Raw genomic sequence first — 22,324 nt, 5'->3', positions numbered from 1 at the left:
GTGTGTCAGCACTTGCCCCCAGAGGTGCTATATCATGGCTGTGCATGGAACTGGGCTGGGTGCACACAGACTGGGTCCAGTGGGCTGGTCACTTGTGCACAGCCTTTATTGGATACTACCCATCATCTGGCAATAGAGTGCATATACTCTGCATATAATATGTGTATATATACACACGTGTGTGCACAGCCCACCCCACACACACACACATAAGTCTCCAACTTCAATGTTCTTAGGTAGAAGGACTGGGGAAAATCTCAATGGGAAAGTTGGAGAATTGAGTTTAAACCCAGTTGCCAGTTACTTTTTATAGCCTTATGAGGATTCCAGTTCCTGTTATTCAGTCTCGGGCCTTAGCTAGACCTAAGGTTTATCCCGGGATCGTCCCGGGGTCATCCCTGCCTGCTCCTGGGATGTCCTGTGTGTCATTTACATGAACAGGGATGACCCCGGGACGATCCCAAGATAAACCTTAGGTCTAGCTAAGGCCTCAGTCTTCAACAGTATAATCCTTATGAATGTCCAAAACATAAAGATATAAAAATAAAATTCTGAAAAGGTCATCATAGAAGTCAGATTGGGCATCTAGGTGCTATAAGTCAGTATAATAGGGTCATCTTTGTCTCTGCTGGCACTTGATTATCACCAATTTAGAGGCGGGCAACTTTCTGTAATTGAAAAAGTATCTGTGAATTGGATTATTACACAGAATTACTGAGAATTAAAGGAATGTAACAAGATAGTCTTTTAAACCAGGAGAGAATTTCTACCATCAGAACAAAATGATAGGAAGCTGCCTTATACAAATCTGACCATTGATCCATTTAGCTGAGTACTGGGTCCCCTGACTGGCAGCATTTCTCCAAGATTTCAGACAGGGTTTTCCCCTGACCTTTCTTGGAGATGCCAGGGATTAAACCTGAGACCTTTAGCATACAAAATATGTGCCTTATCACTAGCTACGGCCCTAGCTTTGTTACATTTTGGTTACATGTGCAGGACCTCATTGGCAAATCTTAAACCCTATGGGAGGGATATAGGAGAAAGGGATTCCCTAGGGTGGCCTCCCCCCACCCACCCACTCACCCCTCAAAAAAAGAGGAAAAGCAACACCCAAAATGAGGGCATTGATGTCCATGAAATTTCCATATGCTACATTATATGTGCACTTAGAAATAATTATGATAATTTAAATAGATCACACCATAGTGAGGGAAATTATGATTAGGCAGCCTGTGTGCCTTGCTCAGTGTGCTGTTGAGTCTGCTGTTCAGGCAATTTCAAGTTGCAGTGTTCCCTTCTGGTTCTTTATCTTTAAAACAGACCAGGAATGGACACCCCATCAAACAGAAGACAGTCCTCTGAGAAGCCTTCAAAAGGAGGACTGTCCTATAAAAAAATAGGACACACGGCCATCTTAAAGTTCTCTGACATATTCAGGGCTAAGTCTATGTAGGACTTTAATAATTTGTTGTCAGCAGCAAAGATATTAGTTGCCAGGAAATAGAGTGATCAAACTGCCCTTTGAAAGAATGGGTGGTAAAAGTTTTGAAGCTGGTTGAGTTGTCAGAATTAGCTGAATGTATTTGGCCAAGGGACAGCAAGCAACATAGACTTTTGTTAAGAAATTGTTTCCTTTTATTATTTTTTAATGAAGGTAAAGTATAATTTAGATGCTAACATTTGAAAGGGTTTCCACCCTCCATTGAATGATAGTTGATGTCTATAATAATATCTATGCACTTGCAATCAGTCATTTGGTCAATCATTGAGAGATAAAATAAATTATTAGAGACAAGTTGTAGAGTTGACCTAATTAAATGCCTCACCTGAATTTGCTGTATCTTTTTTCATTCTGTATTCTGGTATGTCAAGAATATCCTTATCTGTGAGGGCTATATTGGAAATCTATCATATCACAGTTAATTTGTGCCCAAGATCATCTTCATGAACATAGTGGATGCCAAAATGCAGTTTATTAATATGCAATATTCTTTGTATGAAAAACTAGATCCAGCCATTTGAAAAATCTTTCTTTCCCCCACCTCCTCTATTTTTTGGATTTGGTGTTGAAAAGCAATGAATATATTTTTCTCACTATGAGGGCTTTGTTGCTGATTCTTTAATGTTTTTATAATAACATTTGAAAGCATTACCTACCAATTTCACCTAGAAGACAATACCTTTTTGCCCTCACTATGGTGATCAAATAACTATTTCATATTACACTGCAAGTATAATCTACTTCCCTTTTAAGTCAGTTAATGATGGATTTGAATGAATCTATGATGTTTGCATCTTGTGTTAAACAATAGCTAATTTTAGTGTTTAGATTTTGAAGCTGCATGATTTTGAGCATTTTTCAAGCAAAAGCAAAAGCATTACTGTCTCCATGATTTCAGCAAAAGGAATTGTTCTATACTCCTTTCATATTGTTAGCTTTTTCTTTGACATAAAGAAGCACCTTTTAGTTCTGATTCACAAGAGTCCTTTAACTAAGGCTACTGTTCTAAGCAAACTTACCTGGAAAGAAGCCCCATTACTTGGATTACTTCCAAGTACATGTGATTAGGAATATACTCTGAGGGCTGCTTCGTACACAACATCATGCCAAACAAATTTGAAGTGTGCTGACCACACGGAGATGGTGTGTACCATGCAAAAGGACTCAGCCCACACTGGGAAGAGACCTTCTTCCACAGCACTGACCATTCATTGCCCGCATCCCCACCCTGCCCACATCCCAAGTCCTGCCTATTGGAGGAACTTAAGGAGGATCAACAGAGTGGATGTGGAACCTCCAAGGGCCAGATTAGGTAGACAGTTTGAACGTTCTGCATTCCTGATTTAATACGTAGAGCTCCTCAACTGTGTGCAATGGTGGGCATTTTGTAATTTGGAAATGGTTTCACAAATGTGTACTTACACAAATGTGTATTTAGCTGATTCCCACTTCTCTTTTCAGAGATATGTATTGTGCCTCAAAAAGCAAAGTTACACAGGCATTCTCACATTAAAAAATACAAGTATCTCTGGCAAGAATCCAATGCATTACTTGAGGCATGCAGGCCGTGGGCTTGGGGACGCCCAGTGAGATGTTCGTATTGTTATTTTCTTTGAAGAGCAGATCTCCATGACATATCAGAAACTGCTTTTGAAAGGTCACTCAATTTTAACAGACATTTCTATTAGGGCTGTGCACAGACCCCACAAACCACTTCGTGGCCCAATCCGCAACTTTCGGATCAGGCCAATCTGCTTCGGGTCGATCCGAGCCTCCCCCGCTCCGCTCTGTGGAGCGAGATCCGGAGGGGCAGATTGAGATTTTGCCCTCCCCTTCCCTACTTACTTGCCTCCGTGGTGGACAATGGAGGCAGGTAAGTGGGGAAGGGGGTAAAATGGGGGCTGAATAAGCCCCCCTGCCCCCTTACTTGGCTCTACTGCCATTGCTGTATGGACTGCGGAGGCAGCAGCAGAGGCAGGTATGCCCCCCACTTACCTGCCTCCGTCGCAGGCTTCAACTGAGGCCCAGGCCTCAGTTGAAGCCTGCGATGGACCGCTACAGACACAGTACGCCCCCCTCCCCCCTTACCTGGCTCCGCCGCCATTGCCGCACTGACTGTGGCGGCGCCAGCAGCGCCAGGTGAGCTCCCTCCCCCCACCACTTACCTGCATTCAGAGCTCCGGATGGAGGCGAACCACTTCACCTCGATCCGCAGCTCCCCTGACCCGATTCAGATCCGCCTTTGGCAGAGGCAGATAAAGTCACTCCAGATTCGCAATCCGAATCGGAGCAGAGCACAGCCCTAGTTTCTATATGACATGAGGGGGGGTGCTATTTAAGAAACCCATTCGCGTAGGGGGTTTGGAATGAGCAGTATGGTTCTTTGGATCCTAGCCTTTGGATTTGAAATTGTAATGTGGGAAGCCACTAAGCCTCTCAATATTAGACTCAGCAGGGGTGACATTTTTAACCTAAAAGAATGACTAGCCAGCACGAAAGATAAAGGAATCTAGTCTGGAAACGAATCAGAAACCCGAACTGGCTTTCCTAAAGACCAAGTATTAAATGGGTTATCTGTGTGTGTGTGTGTGTGTGTATGTGTATGTGTGTGTGTGTGCATTTGACGTTGGATTTCCAAATAATTCATTCTCAATCAACTTTCTTCACAGCAAGAAGAGCACGTCCCATACACAGCCTGTGGAAAGTGTATAAGGATTACCTTCTGTACAAGTGCTGTCTTATTCTGGGTAAAATTACTACTACTATTACTTAGCATTTATTTAGCTTCAGTAGCATGATAGATGTCATAAAAGAACAAAGTGATATGGCCTTGCCTAAGCCATAGGCACAGTTCTCTCTCATTGCTGTATTGCCTCAGAATGGCATAGGATTCTGCCGCTTGGAAAGCCCCCCTCCCATATTTTCCTGAACATGGAAATCTAGCATCAGAGAGAAGGATTACAAGCCTACCATTCTGAATCTTTCAAAAAAGAGGGGTATTTTGGGCCTAGGAGCACTCTGAAAACAAGCTGTCTTCCATATGTATTTTAAGAGAATATAATGAAATGAGAGGATTGTGTCATGTAAGCACCTCTACGTTTAAACTGGCTTATAGGATTCCTACTCTATTTTTTTTCCTATGACAGTGCAACATCTTTCTTTCTTTTTCCAGACTTGCTCTCTTTCCTTCCCCCATTTCCTGTTTCCTTCTGCTATCCTGCATTGAATTCCAGGCATCTTTGCACAGCTGTATTTCCTCCTGATGTTAATATTTCTGGATTTCTGACTGCTTGATCCCCAGCTTCTGAACCCGCAGCTTCTGAAGCCCCTTCTCACTTCTTGACATATCTTGTATATCAGGTTTCTCAGCTTAATTTCTTGGATTCTGTGGGATTTTCACAGGTCAAATTTTAAAGGTATGTTTTGAAATGCTTTAGGGCATGGCTAAATGTAACAGGTATGTGCAGCAAAATGTATTTTAGCTGCTTTTATAAAAGGGGTCACATTACTGGGATTGCCCATGTCTTCCACTTGATGGAAAACACACATGTAGTGATACTAAATTCAATCCTTGTTTTTGACACAGAGCACAGTGGCTAGGTCAGAATAGTATGTAAACTATTTATTCAATGAATATTTGCTTATGCAAAGTAGATACTTGTTATGCAAATCTGTTCTTAAACAAATTCCTTTTGAACTTTGAGGCCTTTGCTTAAAAATATAGATTCTTGTTTCCTTACACTGCATTTTGATTAAATGCCTTGTTCCATGCCATGAAAGCAAAGTGAGCTATTTTGAAGATAAATTACCCTCCTTTCTACTTTTTTTTTTCATACTTGTTGCTCCAGTCATGTGGTTCAATGTCATGTTACAGATGAATGGGTCTTTTTTAGCTTTTTCATTTCTGCTAGCAGAGCAGAGCTCGGTGTCCTTTAATCTTCACCATGTTTCTGCTTTAATTAAAGTAAAAGTTAAAAGAACTCTAGCCAGCCATGAAAAAAATGTAACATTGTGGAAGCAGTTTCAAAAAACATAAAGACCTTAATATCTTATAGGTCCCTGAGCATTGTGGGCATTGATGCCAAGTTTTTTCTATTAATCTAAAAGTACTTTAGGACAATTTTGGGAGTTAAAATTCACTTAGTTTAACAAGGAACAGGTTTTGTAGCACAGAAACTCAAATATGGACAAAGGTTTTTTCAGTTTTTTAAATTTTTATTATTTTGAATTATACATACCATGAGAGCAGTACAATACATACTGTATAAACAATCAGTAAGAGAATACATACTACAATCAATAAGATATCACTTCTCTAGGTTAATAATTTACGAATATACATTTTCACATATTATACTTATATGTTTCATATGCAGAAACCAAAATAGAACAGCTGGGAATTCTCATCTACTAGAATATCACTAGAGTTTAACTGTAGGAGTTCATTGCAATCTAATCAAAATCTTTACATATTTAATTTATTTCTGATTGAAGATCTTTAAGTGAGAGTCCACAAAAACCAGGATGTGGGTTGGTTTTAATAATAATAATAACAACAACAACAACAACAACAACAACAACCCACAATGGCATTTAACATCAATAGATTTGGAAATTGACAAGAATACACCAATCACAGAGGTTATAGTACACTGGCAAGCTTCCCCTTTGCTCAGGCTGTAACAGGGAGAAACAGTTATATCTGTCAATGCCTAAATTATATCTTTCTCTCATATAGACAGTGAAATCATGCCAGGCATTGAAAAATTAACTGTCTTTGGACTGGCATCACTTAAACGAGCATATTCGGTTAACTTAGTCATTTCTGCTACCTTCCAGACTTTGCACAACCATACTTTTAGTGTGAGGATAGCATTACTCCTCCAGTTTCTGGCAACCAAAATTCTGGCAGCAATGAAGAGATTCTGAACCAGCTCTTTAGTGAAATGTAAGGCCAGGTGACAGGGTGGACTTAGCTTCCCTCATCTGCATGCTCTTTTCGTGCAAAAATTACAAACAAAACAAAAAACCCAACTCTTCTTGGGACCACAGTATCTGATGGAATGCCTCTCCTGACCTGAACATAGAGGGGCTTGGAAGAAGGCAACAAGACAGAGGGCCTTCCATGGGCTCTCCATTGAGGCCCATCTGGCACCAACACTGCCATCTTTTCAGAGCTTGGTAAAGACCACTCCCTATTCCAGGCATTTAATGATATATTATAATGAAGCATCTATGTTGGCTTTTTTAGAACAAGTCGATTAGGAAAAATATTTTTCATTTAAATTGTTTTTAGCTGCTTAAGTTGTCTTAATTTTGTGTTAAAAAATTAAACTATTTTTATTAATTATTTATTTATTTTATTATATTTATATACGGCCCCACAGCCAAAGCTCTTATGTTGTATTTTGTATTTTTATGAATACAATAAAGTGCCCAGAGAGCTTGATCTATGGGGCGGCATACAAATAATAATAATAATAATAATAATAATAATAATAATAATAATAATAATAGAGCAGAGCAGACATCCTGTGGTTGCTCCTATCAACTTTAGTTTGGCCCCGAGCAAAGCTGGAGAAACCATATTATTTAGGGCACAATCTTATGCATATTTAGACAGAAAAAAAGTCATCCAATTCCCAACATGGTAATGCTAGGAGTTGCAGGACTTTTTCCATGCTTGCCAGGGGAATGCTGGGAGTTATAGGACCTTTTTTCTGTCTAAACATGCATAATTTTGCACATTAAACATGTTTAAAATATCCAGCACTTGTTTGCATTCCACAGAGCATCTGGTTTTTAATGCAGCTGTATTAGGAGGGAAGGCAGAGTCCATTTTCTCCTATAACATGCACTACTTAGAAGGAACATCAAGATGCTATCCTGAGTGCCTCTCCCATCACTTCAAGACTTTTCCATGAAGATGGGTATAACTGTCATTATCAAGGCTGTAGGTACTACCTTGGTCTTAGAGAGACAGCCATGACAGTGCTACTACAAACTTTCCTCCTAAGGAAAGTGTTGCAAAGGCTAGGAAGGGGAAGAAGCTAAAATTATTTCTAAGGTGGAGAGCATGTATTTTATTATGTATTGTACTGCATGCAATTCTTGCATTCTTTTTTTTAAGCTCCCTTACTACCCAGTCCTCAATGTGCTTTTTCATTTAGTTCTCTCATTCTTGCTACCTACCTTATGTAGTCTATTCACTTTTTGTATGTGTTTAGGTCCTTCTAAACTAGGTTTTTATTGTGCAATTGCCTTGCCTCATTCACAGAATTTTATGAGAGCTCCAGAAATCGTCATCTTCCATTCATAACCCTCATATGTTTTTCCACTGCTTCTTCTGTCTTTTTCCTGATCACAAAAAAAAATTGTTAAGAGGGGTAAGACAGAATAGCTGCAAAATGGCTTTTGATTGATAATGCTAGGAATTTTATAGCATCCTTTCTTACAGCAGATGGACGTTTTCGATGGTATTTGCAAGTCTGGGAGAAAAACCCAACAAAATTAAAGTTCTTTTTTTAAAAAAACCAAAAAAAACACAAATTTGCATGTATTCACATATTATAAATTAGTTAAGAATATATCTGTTTCTCTTTGTTTCCAGGTCCTGCTCATTATCGCCTCTGTTATTGGCATAATTGTGTATAGACTGTCTGTTTTCCTGGTGTTTTCTGCAAATCTTCCCAAGCACATTAATGGAACAGAAGCAATCCAGAAGTACTTGACTCCACAAGCAGCAACTTCAGTATCTGCATCTGTCATCAGCTTCATAATCATTATGATTCTGAACATGATCTATGAGAAAGTAGCAATCATGATCACTGACTTCGGTAAGGTTATCTTGTAATAGGCCAACTACAAAACACCAGGGTAAATGGAAGAAAATGCTGTATTCCTAAATGGTAACCCAGCAAATGGAACAAATAGGCTAGGTACTTTAGAAGTTTCCCACAACTGCTTGCAATGACTTCTAAATATTTTAAAGTACAGACTTTCTCTCAGTGAACAAAGAAATGACATTCAGCTTCTTGTCTAAGAAATCCTCATATATCCAGCATGAAACATCAATTGTATATCAAGCTGTATATTTATGAAACTGACAAAGCACAGAAGATTACTACAATAATTCCAACTTTATGAAAACAGATCAGCACAGCATAACACATTAAATTACATTAGCTATTGTTTATAGATAGGGTAGCTATTTTCTTGTAAATAAATAGGAAAAGAATCACTATTTGAAAGCTTTATCTCCTAAGTAAATAGCTAAACCATTGCAGGATTGCTGGTTTTCTTCCCATCCAGGTCATCTACATTAAAGGAGCTGTCCTATTTTGCTGCATCTAAAGTAGCGCATTTTAATATTCTTTCATTTGCATCACATCAAAATGTTATGTTCATTATGTATTAAATCTGCTAGAAGCTTTTTGCATTGAGAATTGCTGCTTGTTCTCCTCTGGAAGAGTACATTCCACCTTCCTTTATAGCACATAGCCATGGAATTAGCATAATGGGTACACTATATTAGATAATTCCAAATAATCTAAATTATAAAGTTGTAAATTGTATTCAAGGCTGAAACACACACACACACACACACACACACACACACACACTGTTCTCAGGTTAACAATTTCTCTCTCCTTTCTCCTGTAAACTGCAGAACTACCAAGGACACAGACTGATTATGAAAACAGCCTGACTATGAAGATGTTTTTATTCCAATTTGTCAACTATTATTCTTCGTGTTTCTACATTGCATTCTTTAAGGGTAAAATTGTAGGCTACCCTGGTGATCCAGTTTATTGGCTGGGAAAATACAGAAATGAAGAGGTATGAATGAACTGCCCATTTTTACTTTTTGTCTTTACTTTTTAAATATCAAAAGATGTTAGGGCCAGACTAGACGTTAACATTCAGATGTGTGCATGTAGCATTATCCCAATTGCATTTAAGAGCTAAAAGCAACTCTTGCAGGAGGAAAAGGAGATGATTAACACTTTCCCTACCAATTCTATTCCCTGTTAGTAAACATGTTGCCCTGTTTTGTACCAGTTGAAGTTTCCGGACCCCACGTATAATGCATTGCAGTAATCCAAACGAGAGGTTATGAAAGCATGGATAACTGTAGCTAGGCTATCTCTGTCCAGATAAGGGCACAGTTGGCATTATACAACACAATCATTATACACAATTTATTATATTAATTACTCAGCAAAAGCATCCAACATAACACCACATATAAACATCTAGGAATAACTTTGGTATCAAATAGATTAAATTCTCATAACTCCACACAAAAACTTTCAATAATCAGTAAAACAATATTATTATAGATTAAATAGTACATGACATCAAGTTTTACATATCTTCCAAAGCCAATGATTTTAAAAAATAGAAAAACAAGAATGTGTGTTAATTTTCATATCATTATTATTTTTCCACTATTCAATAAAAGGTTTCCATTCCTCCATAAATTTGGGGATCTGTTGTCTACCATCTCTCAGTCTGACTACTTTACTGATTTTCAATTATTGTGCAATTGTGCAATAATTGTGCAATTTGCCAAATTTTAATAAACCATTCTTTACACACAATTGGTTTTCTGTTTCCATTTCTTGGCAATAATCATTTTTGCTGCTGCTAACAAATTTGATATCGTTGGTTGATTATTTTTTTGGACCTCAGATTTAAAGAGCTAATGACATTGTTTTAGGGTTAAGAGATAAGTTATATCCTGCTATTTTAAGAATTTCCCTCTTAACTTGTTTCCAAAAAACTTGAACCTTTGGACACATCCACTATATATGCATATAATCAGCTGAGTTTATCCCGTGTTTTTAACATACACAATTATCTTTTCTACATATTTTATTTAATCTATGAGGTGTTAGAACCCAGCAATAAATCAGTTTATAATAATTTAATTGTTTATTCCTCTCATGAAAACTATTCTACATTCTTCTTCATTAATTCTTGCTATCATTCCCAACGAGTTTTAAAGAATCCATCCTTATTTAAGTCTTATTCTCAAAGTAAAATATATATTTTTGACAGTAAACCTTTTTTTAAAAAATCAATTTGTTTTTCAAATTTAAATAACTCTATTCTTAAGGTAGCTGTCATAGACTGAATATTTATGTAGTTCTTAATTTGGCAATATTGGAACCGTTGGGGATGATCCAGTTGCATTCTTCTTGTTAGCTCAGCCCAGCTCATGTCTTAGCATGTTGCTGAATATTGTAATACCATATTTTACCCAGAACAAATCTTTACCAGCAACTGAAAATTGATTGTTATATATGAAGGAGGTTAAGAGGGATATACCTGGATGATGATGATGATGATTTTGCATTATGCCCCCAATATAGGGATTTTTAGCATTTAGAATTGTATTACTATTTTTACTAAAGTTTCCTTTATATGCCCATGACAATTGGGAAAGTTGAAGTTTACAGTTTTACAACTTTACTTCCCCTGCAATGTGTTCTATTACATACCAAGAATTGGGGTTAGTAAGTGCACTGACATTCCAACATTCTAGGCTCCACAGAAAGGCTTCCTGTGAGATCTCCCTTGTGTTGCAGGTGCCATCAGGTCCCTTGGGTGGGGGAAGGAAGGGATCAGGGTCTTGCAATGGAGAAGTGTTTGGGGACATCCTGCACTTGATGCCTAGCGAAATATGATGTGGTCCAACTTCAGAACAGGCTTGGAAGCAGGACAAGTTATTTTCTAATTCAGGGAGAAATAACTCATTAGCCAAGTCCATTCCAAAACAAGATGAAGGGTGGATTTCCTCCACACAACTGTTATTCATGGTGAATCACTTCTAATTAAATGACTTCTCACAATGGCTGCAAACACAGTAAATGGCAATACCTCTGTGGATAGTATTGAATTTATTTAGAACTCTTGCTATTCTGGAATTGTAAGGAAAAAATTGATGCTACCCTACTGTTCCCCACTCTCTATTTTGCCATGAGACGTATCAGGACACTAACAGAAGCATGCTTCCGAGTATGTATTCTTAACTACAAGAGGTAACTCTCTCCTGCACTTTCCTTGCCCAAACAAATGCTATGTGACTGTCCAGAAGTGCACACACACCCTTACTGTGATTATCAGTTATTTTGGGAGAAGGGGCAGAGAATAGTGAAAGTGCATTAACAGTTCTTCTGTTCTGAAGATGGTCTGGTCTGAAAACAGTGAGGAGGAGATCCTGGAAATTTTATGTGAGCATCTCCTTTCTCCTCCAAGGAAAGTATAAATGAAGTAAATAAATAAAAATATTATGTAGCTCTCTTGTGTATAGTTACTTGTTTTTATTATGTTGAATTGTGATGGCTTATCCCTTTTAGCAATAAAGATATCATTCATTCACATATAACTAGGGTAGTTGCTTGTATAGAAAGATGTTCATAAAATCTAGCATAATGTTCTTTTAAGTAATAATTAGAATTTCAGGTAATTTTATTTTCCTTTCAACCATAGTGTGATCCAGGTGGGTGCCTTCTTGAACTTACAACACAGCTGACAATAATAATGGGAGGCAAAGCAATCTGGAATAACATTCAAGAAGTACTTATCCCGTAAGTAAAATAGTGCTGATATCAAACCTGAACTCAAAAACCTAACTAAGATTTTTTTTTTAGTGAACTAAAATTGAACATGATCTTAAAATCTCTCAGTTGCCTTGAACTTAACCAAGAACTCAACATTTAACTACAAAAACCTGCAACCTGTTCAAAAAGAAGTTTAATGATCAGAAAAACTTTCTCCAGGAACAAATAAGTAGCTCACTCTTTAACATTATAAGATCTGATAACGGTATTCGTACATTATGCCTAGTTTTGCCCTATTAGTCATGATAGTTAAAGAAAGGCCATGTCTACACCAGGTAGTTATCCCAGGGTCATCTCTAGGCCGTCCTGTGAGTCCAAGTGACACACAGGGGATCCCGGGCTCAACTGGGGATGACCAGAAACTTTCCCCAGGATAACTGAAACTGGGGATGACCCAGTTTTTCCATGGTCCTGGAACAACCCCGAGGACCACAGCTGCTGTAGCGTGCAATCACAGGTCCTCAAATGGGCATGGAACTGTGCAGGGTGGCTCCGTGCCCATGGAGGTGGGGGGCAGCAATTTCGCCATCCCTGGGATAGCGGAGGGGTTGAGCATGGAGTTTGGTGTGGGACAGGTTCTTTACTTTTTTGCCACACATGGCTCTTCTTAAAAAAAATAAAATGGCACCTGCGTCATCCCTCTTCCCTTTTGGGACATCGCACAGCAGTATAGATGCCAGGGGAAGTTCGCAGAAGCAGGTAAGTCCATGATCCTCCCCCTCCCTCTCGCTAGGCCTTCTGATGTACATTAGCCCAAAATTTCTATCTTCAGATATAATTTAGTACTACTCAGAAGTGTACTTCATTTGGACATGGAGTTTCATTTAAATATCATGGCTAATATTAATTGAAGATAGGTCTATCAAACGCTTTCTCTAACCCTTTTCTTTTAAAGCTGTCTAACCTACTATCCCTCATCACAACTTACAATTTCATAAATGTAGTGTAGGAAAAACTACTTTCTTAAACCAGTTCTGAACCTAATTCCAATCAACTAAATTGGGTGTTCGTGTGTTCTACTATTCATAGTGGGAGTAAAATGTCATTCTGCTCTTTTCAACCATTCATAATTTTATAAGCCTTTGTCATGTCCCCACTTAGTCATTTTTTTAAAAAAACTAAACAGCCAAAAATGCTTTTAACTCTTCTTCACAGGAAGGTACTCCAAACTTTTGATCATTTTAAGTGCCTTCCTGTGCCTTTGCAGATTTCCATCATTATTTGTACATGTGTTGATCATAACTGTACAAAATATTATATATACGCATATGGTCATGCCACAGATTTATTTAATGCCTTTGCTCCTGGCAGAATTTTAAGCAAAAAAAACCCAAACAACTTGAAGTTAGCTAAAATTGTCTTCATAGTTTCTGCTGTTCAAGTCAGGGTAAGAATATGTGCAACACAATCCTATGCATGTTTACTTGGAAGTGAGTCCCACTGTGTTCAGTGGGATCTAGCCTCATATACTTATGTATAATATATATGATTGCATCTTTAGAGACTCAAATTCATTATGTCCTCTCAGTGGACAAATATGATTGATAATTTTCTAGACTAGAGGATATAGTATTAGTGTATGCAATTAGCAGACTGAAACAAATATAAAGCAAAAATGAAAAGGAATAAAGCAAACATTTAAAAATTGAAACAAAAGGTCTTGTGGCACCTGAAAGACTAACAAATTTATTCTGGCATAAACTTAATTCATCAGAGGAATAAAATAATATGCAAAAGTCCATGCATCTGATGAAGTGGGCTATAGTCCATGAAAGTTTATTAATCTTTAAGGTACCTCAAGACTATTTGTTTTTGTTTTTCTGCAATAGATTGCACTCTGGAAATTTTAAAATTGGTTAAAGAAATAGTTCTGGGATGGAAGCCCTAAGTTACCAAAGATACCCTGACACAACCATTCAACTGGAACTTTTAGATATTATTAAATGACAGAACAGAAGCTTCAGTACCAGTGTGTCTACTTATGAAATCTGCTTTCTCATACAAAGCAAGTGAAAAACTAGGCCTGCTGTTACCTGGGAGTATCCCCTACTGAACTCAATAGGACCCACATCTGAGTAGACATGCATAGGTTGCAAATGCATGCATGTCTGAGTGATCGCTTTGGAAAAGTCAGAAATGACCATCTGGAGCCATCCAGAAAGGATATCATAATTGTCCTTTGTTTAACAACAGGCAATTGCAATATTGCTTTCGAAAACAAGCCCAAAGAGTTCTCATGTTGTCTTGATTCACAGCCAGTTCTGAAATTATTTATTGATTGTTCCCTAATCTTTGGGAAATGTAGTGAAAGATGAATGCCATCATTCAGAAAAATCTACTCTACAACATTCTCTATTTTGTTGGCAATCCAAACTCATAGGTGGCTTAAGAATCTGATTGGAAGATGCTGCTCAGCTAATCGTTCGGAAAAGATTGTCCCACGCTGGGAACAGGACTATCACCTACAACCCATTGGAAAACTTGGATTGTTTTATGAGTATCTTGAAATGGGTAAGCCGGCAATTTATTTGCTGTTTTATGTGATAATTTACTGTACCCAAAAATGTTCCTATTAAATAATTAAGACTATTTCGAAATGGTACAAACCTGTAAAAAGGGTGTTTGTGAATTGGATGGGTTTGATATTTGTCCTAACACAAAGGATTTCACTGGGGTTGTATGTAAGACACAGAGCTGCAAACCTGTGTACACTTCCCTGCAATTAAGCCCCATTGAACCCAGTAAGGGTTCCTGCTGAGTAAACATGTATAGGATTTCACTGTAGATGTATTTTGATCACAGTCTTATAAATCAAATATTACGGAGTATAGATGTACATGTCTTGAACAGTAAACCCTGTGTGGATCCAAACTCACCCCTTTCTTCTTTGCTGTCTCTGTTTATCACACATATGGGCTCTGCCATTATCACACATATGGAAACTTCTATAGCTCAGGCAAACGTTTTTTGGCGGGAACCCCTCCCCCACTGTCCACTGACTCTAGGTTCCTGCCTTTCTCTTCTGTTCTTTTTCAACCGCCTTGCTGAAAGGATGTCTTGTTGGGAACTTCTGTCTTTCTCGTGAGGGGAAAGCTTTAGAGTGCTGAGGTTTTTAGTTGTTTTTAGTTTGGTTTTAATTTATTTTTAGTCTTAGTTGATTATAGTTATTATTTCTTGACTATTTAACCATCCAGCAATCTCAGATTGCATGGGTGGGTGGGTCATGCAGCTGTTAAGGCCCCTTTTCGAAAATGTGTTGAGTGCAGCAGCAAGCTTCCCCAACAGACAGATGTGCAATCTTTCTAAGAGAATTGAGTGTGGAAGAAACCATTTCTTCCTGTTTTCTGCAGAAGCCAGTGATGCAGAGTGCTGATTGGCTGGCCCTTGTGCAATTACGAAGCTACCCCCACTGCCTGCCCAGAGCAATGTTTCATTTTTTATTTTATTTTTTTTAAAAAATGGATGTGTTTCAAAATGAGTGCAGAATTAATGCTTAACCAAATAACTTGCTAGCCGAAAGCTTGCACAAAGCATTGGAGGAGGGGCAAAGATCCCTGCTGGTCCCACAACGGAAAAACCCACACTGGCTGCTGTCAGGAGACATATCTGTACATACCCTATGATCCAGTTGTTTGGTGAAAATGTGTGTAAGAGGTAATATGAGCACTTTCCCCATTATCTACAGTCAACAGGCCAGTCCTCCTCATGCAACACTGAGAGTCATTACATGTTCATGGAGCATTTCTCTTCATTTCAAGAGAGCAGGAAGCCTGCACATGGGAAGCTTTGAATTGTGCTCAAAATACCTACATCATGAGCTCTCATATTAATTATAACTTTTAAGTTACTTATTGTTTCTTCCTTGCAACAAGGGTATTTTCGTATTTAGCCAAAGGTTTCTTAGGTTGTCTCTCACACACAAAAATCTAACCCAATTAGCAACACAAATTCCTTTCCATAATTCCCTTGTTTCTTGAAAGTTGCAGAGTGTTGATAGCATAAAAAACTCTGAGTAACTGTTCCAGATTTTTGTGATACAATAGTCCATATTTATCAAGGATTTGGAGGTTTTGGTAGCCTAAGTATCAATAGACCATGCTAATGTTTCACTAATATATGTCATATTTGTCATTGTCAGTTATCCAGTTTGGATTTGTCACCTTATTTGTGGCATCATTCCCACTGGCACCCCTTCTGGCTCTCATTAACAATTTACTGGAAATACGTGTGGATGCCTGGAAGCTTACAACACAGTTCAGGCGCATGGTTCCTCAGAAAGCTCAGGACATCGGAGCATGGCAACCAATCATGCAAGGAATAGCCATTCTTGCTGTGGTGACAAACGTAAGTGCATTCTTGCAGCAACAACCACTTGCTACCCGAAACATTACAGGCTGAATAGTTATTTCATTAGGGGAAGCATAATGTCTCCATCAGATGCACAAAGTGTCAGCCTCACATCATGCATCTGATGAAAAGGACAGAGCCATGAAAGCCTATGCTACAACAACTGTGTTACACTATAAGGTGCCACAAAACTCTTTTTCATGTTGGAGGTAGTATTCCCTCTTCTTTCACGCTAGAAGGAAAGCTTCTTCTAAGATTATGGCCATAGCTAGGTGGGGCGAAATCCTGGGGTGATCCCCGGGATTGTCCCTGTGTGTCCACATGATGCACTGGGGATCCCAGGATCAGGGAGGGATGATCCTTCCCTTGCTCTGGGATCTCACCCTCCCCTTTAGCCCCATTTTTTCCGTGGTCTCAGGCTGAACCCAAGACCGCGGAACGTGTGGTCGGGCGCCGCCGGTTGACCCAGCTCCTCACGATTCCTTGCCGTGAGCTGCGCCTATTGGGGGTAGGGTGGAGGGAGCCGGGAAAATATTTTAAATTAAAAAAAATACTTAACTTATGCGCATGAGCGTTCATGCGCTGCTGGCTCTTTAATAAAAAAATGGCGAGCGTGACACCTCTCCTACTGAGGTCATCACGCATCACGTGTAAACAGAGGAGGGATCTCACGATAAACACATCACGAGATCTTCCCTCCTCCGTCTCATGCTAACAGGTAGGTCTAGCTAAGGCCTCAGTCTGCTGCAATACAAGTCATCTAAACAAAAGAAAACAAAACACCATTTTTTTCTCTTGACTTAAAATTTTCTTCATATTAAAATTGATTGATCAAGGTTTCTTTAAAAAGGTGACAATATTGGCAGTGGCTAGAAATGAGTAGTCCAGGAAGCCTGGTTGTTACTGCCAGCAATGGAGGCTCCCATTGTAAATCTTCAGTAAAATTGATTCTGTGCTTCTTTTATAGTTTTTCTCCATTTCTTTCCACTTCATGTATTAGCTCTGCAATACCTACAGAACTATGTATAAGTGAAGGTTGTGTGTAACTCTTGGGAGTTATCATCCATCCAGCACAGCTGGCATCATTATACAGGCCCATATGTTGCCAATTTTAAAATCAGTTTTCCGTTGTTCTCAAGTATATGGGAAAGTTATTATAACTTGGACAATGGAAATCAGAATATTTTTCTAGTATGATTCTCTAAAAATCAGACTACAAATCAAGGGTGGGAATGTTGCCTTTTAGAGACTGCACAGTAGAATTAACTCTCCAGAATCCAGCTGACTAAAGCACATCTGGAGATGATTTGAAAAGAGGGCAAGAGTGAAAAGAGGAGAAAGTTTAATATGAAAAGAATACCTGGGGGGGAAGGGGATATAAAAGAGCAAATAAAAACGGAGGCAGAATAAATCAGTGTTTAATCATACATAGGAAAAGCACCAAAATGTTTTGATGCTGTGGTGGTACTGGAAGTTTATAATACTGTGATTGCAAGACATTGTTTCCTAATAGTACACAAAACCTGGCACTTATCTTTATTTCTGTAAAGTCACCAGGGTTTACATCTACATATAACATATTTCTTTGTTTAGGTATACTGTGCTTTTAACAAAGTTTTTTTTGCTGCTGTTTTATTTGTTTTATCTTAGTTTTTGTGTTTTATTATTTATATTTTGGATCCAGACTTAGTCATATTTAGAGTATGGGATTTAAATTAATCACGATGTTCTCAACTTGAAGAGGAAAAACTAAGAGGAAAAAGTTTAATTCATAAAAAGATAAAGTTTAATCTGAAAAGAAATATCTAGGGGGGGAAACCTGCTTAGGGATTTTATTATGTTGAGCAATAAAAGAAAGAGCTGCACTTGCGGATTGGTGGTGACCAGGGAAGGGAGCAGTACTTGGCTGTAGGGTTTCTTGGATCTAATGTGTAATATTCTATGAAGAGAAGCCTTTTTTATTGTTACATTTGTATCCCACCCTTCCACCACAGAAGACAGACCATTGTACATAGCTTATTAGAACAATAATAACAACAACAAAATGAGGTTCCCAAAGTATTTGCCATCCAGAACTGCAGAGGCATCCAATAATATGTACAATAAGTACAATAATATGAATCATAGAATCATAGAATAGCAGAGTTGGAAGGGGCCTACAAGGCCATCGAGTCCAACCCTACAAGGCCATCAAGTCCAATCTAAGCATTGAAAAGCAATGCTTAGATTGCTTTTCAAGAAATATACAGGGAAGAATTTCTCTCAAGGCTCTGTTAAGTTTTGTTCATTTTTCACTCATTTCAAATGCAGGCCATGATAATTGCTTTTACATCTGATATGATTCCACGTCTGGTTTATTACTGGTCATTTTCAATCCCTCCCTATGGAAATCACAGCAGTCATACCATGAAGGGGTACATAAACAATACACTCTCGGTTTTTGCTGTATCAGACTTCAGAGGTAAAAGCAAACCAGCTCATCTTCCCATGTTTGCAAACCAAACAACATGCAGGCAAGTCTATTGTCCTATTTAAAATAGCTGATCTCTCTCTCTCTCTCTCTCTCTCTGTGGGCGGGGGGGGGGGGCAGAATCAGGATTTCTTTGTTGATTGAACTGCTCAACAGTGCAAAGTTACATTGAATGGTAACATTTGTCAAAAGAAAAGGTTAAATGATATTTTGCGTTTTTAAAATCTTAGAAAATATTTTCTATTATTATAATAACATAAAATTAAAATGATGTATTTCAACAGATCTGACTTGTTATCTAGATTTGTTCTACATTAGTTCTGATTACACGCTGCTTCTATATTGTGTGCTGCGTTAAAACCAGGGGAAGAGGACAGGTTTTCCTCCCTCTTCTGGCTGAAGTACATTATTGCAGAGTCTTTTGATATAATTGTTTGTGTTTTTGACCATGTTAGATACCGGGATTTCCGATACCCTCCTGGTCATGAACATCAGTATGAACACAATATCTATTACTGGCATGTTATTGCAGCCAAGTTATCATTCATCATTGTCATGGAGGTCAGTATCTTTTATCCTGAACTTTAGCAAGTTTCTGCAACATTTTATATGTTATTGGTACATGACTTTCCATTCCTTCACCCCAGAGCTGCCCCAGTCTCTGTTTATATCCTTTTTTTGTAAATCCACTTCAGGCATGTCACTCAGAGATTGCAAGTGAAAAATCAATCATAGAGCGGTATTAAATGAAAACAAAACTGGCAGAATGGTTTTGGCACAGCTTTATTTCATGGTATAGATTATAGCATATGTACATTTGTGAAGAAAATTACAGTGAAGGTTGTGAAGACATGTGCAAAAATAAATCCTCATGGATTTCTCTCTCTATAGTAAGTCTAATCAAATGCCATCAGCTTGTCTGTATTCTCAACTTGGGTGGAAGATGAGCAAATACAGAGCAGATATTGGATGCTGAATTTTCACTGCTTCCATGAAGACTGAGAAGGCAAAGGGGAAATCAAAAGTTAATATTGTGCTGGTTGAAACTCTTACAAATTCACTTATAACATTTACTTTATTTTATTGGTATGTCCTTTATTTTAAGCCCATCTGTATTTTTAGGACCCACTAAGCCCTTTCCCTACCACCCTGATTGGTTATCGTCAGTGACCCCTGCAAAGAGGAGCCATTGTTCAAAAGGTCTGCCCCATTCTTTCCTTGCAAAGAATGGGATGCAGTTGCTACATTATTATTATTATTATTATTATTATTATTATTATTATTATTATTATTTGCATTTCTATACCACCCAACAGCCAAAGCTCCCTGGGCAGTTCACAAAAACTGAAACCATTCAAAGTATAAAACATGATATAAAATACACATTAAAAACTGATTAAAAACATGCCATACATGATTAAAATAAAAACATCTTTAAAACATCTAAAAACATTCTAAAATTTCACTGGATAGGCAATTTTGAAAGGGTGGCTGTACAGAATACTATGTCCCACAAAATCTGTACACAATGGTGATCCCAGTACTGGTCCTTTCTTTCCCATATCACACAAACAACATGTACCTGTGTAGTCTGCAGGGCATGTGGCATATTGTGACATATAAATAGCAGTCTGACTAGTTGTTTACTAGCAGACACACACTTAGTTGAAAGAGAAAGAAATGGCCACGTAGACATGCTCTGAGAAACCTGTTTTAGCAATTTTCAAGAATTCTTAAAGAAACACCTTCCTTTTCAGTTCAGTGGAAGAGACCAGTTGGCACATTTATTTGTATTTGAGGATTAGCTCCCTCTGTTGAAATGAGAGAGAATTAACAGAACCACAAGTTTCTGTGTGTGTGTGTGTGTGTGTGTGTGTGTGTTGCAGCAAAAATAAATAACTAGGCAATGCTTTTCTCTCTAATAATGGTTATATATTGTTTTTCCAGCACATCATCTACTTCGTGAAATTCGTTATTTCATACGCCATCCCAGATGTGTCAAAGAAAACCAAGAGCAAAATTAAACGAGAGAAATATCTAATACAGACACTCCTGCATGAGAATCCTCTGAAAAGTATGAAGAAAAATATGGGGAACATCGCTGACAAAATATTAAAAGGAACAGACGGCTCTTTCCGACCAAAATATGAATAGAGACTTGACAGTATCTGGATTGCTAGTGATGTGTGAACATTTCAGCCAAAACAAACAAAAAGGACTGGACTAAAGACTTGATAAATCATAATTGCAAGAGAAGAAGCAAATGCTCATAAATGTATTTAACAAAGTAGAGAAGTATCTAGTGCTATTTCCCCATGTTCTTTTCTGGCCTGGAGATTCTAAGTATACCGAATCAGCATTCGGCAGACCAAATACCCCAAACCAGCAGCGTTATAGGTACTTGCCCAGGTGTTCTTTAGCATTAACCCATTACTATCAATGGAATTCTAGTTGATTGCTGTGAACCACATTACCAGACCATGGTGCCCAGAGGGCTTTTGCTTCATTAATATTTTCTCTGTTTTGGTCAACCAATTGTCTTAATGGTTTCTTACTATGTAGGATTTTCCCTCCAGTGCTGCCAGTACCTATGGGGAAACTCCTCAATTGGGCAATCCCACCTATGAAGTTTCTTAGTTTTAGAAAATGCTTATTTTTCAGAGCCTAAGGAACTCTCTGCCACTATAATCAGAGTTCCACAAGCTAAGCTTTTTTTACACTGCCACCAGTTCTTGGCATAAGAGGCTTAGGTGTGAGATAGGCCAAATGTACACCAAGCAGGATATAGCACTATGAAAGTGGTATGAAAGCAGTATATAAGAAGCAGGAGCCATACCAAGCAGGATACAGCACTATGAAAGTGGTATATGGTATGTGTCATGGGCCCCAACAGTTGTTGGTGCACTTCAATACTGCTATAAAGTAGAAGTGTGGCTCTTGCCTTTTATATACTGCTTTCATAGTACTATATCCTGCTTGGTGTAGATCTGGCCATTGTCACCAACATGAGAGATGACATGAAGTATTAAACAATTACATTTATTAAAGGGATATTTTGTACATTAGGAAATACTAATATTTACTTTGGGCTTTTCAAAAGAATGTTTGTTGACACTTCTTAAGGACTAAAGAGACACCATTGTTAATGCAAGCCTCTTAATGCCTTCTTTTACCTCAAGCCAAATTCCCTAAATCGCCATCCTAGCCAAATGCACTCACAACTAGGTCCAGCTCTTGGATACAGATCTCTTCTGATTCCCAAATATCTTCCTGTTGTATTTCTGGCTGCTTTCTAGCCTTTAATATCTTCTGGCAACATCTTAGGACAGCCTCCTGGCATAACACAATCACCTGCTCCCCACTCCCGATCTTCAC

General features: G+C 38.3%; 1 protein-coding gene across 1 annotated transcript in view; it reads left to right on the top strand.

The window, feature by feature from the left end:
- ANO6 (anoctamin 6) overlaps positions 1-21,670 on the top strand; it is a 77,852-nt gene extending 56,182 nt beyond the window's left edge. Inside the window, exons 12-20 of the mRNA XM_063133976.1 lie at positions 4,174-4,251; positions 8,115-8,340; positions 9,174-9,343; positions 12,002-12,099; positions 14,513-14,643; positions 16,271-16,476; positions 18,790-18,992; positions 19,405-19,510; positions 20,897-21,670. Coding sequence (XP_062990046.1) covers positions 4,174-4,251; positions 8,115-8,340; positions 9,174-9,343; positions 12,002-12,099; positions 14,513-14,643; positions 16,271-16,476; positions 18,790-18,992; positions 19,405-19,510; positions 20,897-21,103 — 1,425 coding nt within the window. The 3' untranslated portion in view covers positions 21,104-21,670. The remainder of the gene's footprint in view (positions 1-4,173; positions 4,252-8,114; positions 8,341-9,173; positions 9,344-12,001; positions 12,100-14,512; positions 14,644-16,270; positions 16,477-18,789; positions 18,993-19,404; positions 19,511-20,896) is intronic.
- The last annotated feature ends 654 nt before the right edge of the window (positions 21,671-22,324 follow it).

Source organism: Elgaria multicarinata, chromosome 9 (assembly GCF_023053635.1).
Source record: "Elgaria multicarinata webbii isolate HBS135686 ecotype San Diego chromosome 9, rElgMul1.1.pri, whole genome shotgun sequence".
Taxonomy (NCBI): Eukaryota; Metazoa; Chordata; class Lepidosauria; order Squamata; family Anguidae; genus Elgaria; species Elgaria multicarinata.
Note: the sequence above shows the minus strand (reverse complement) of the source record. Positions and strands in the feature narration are given on the sequence as shown.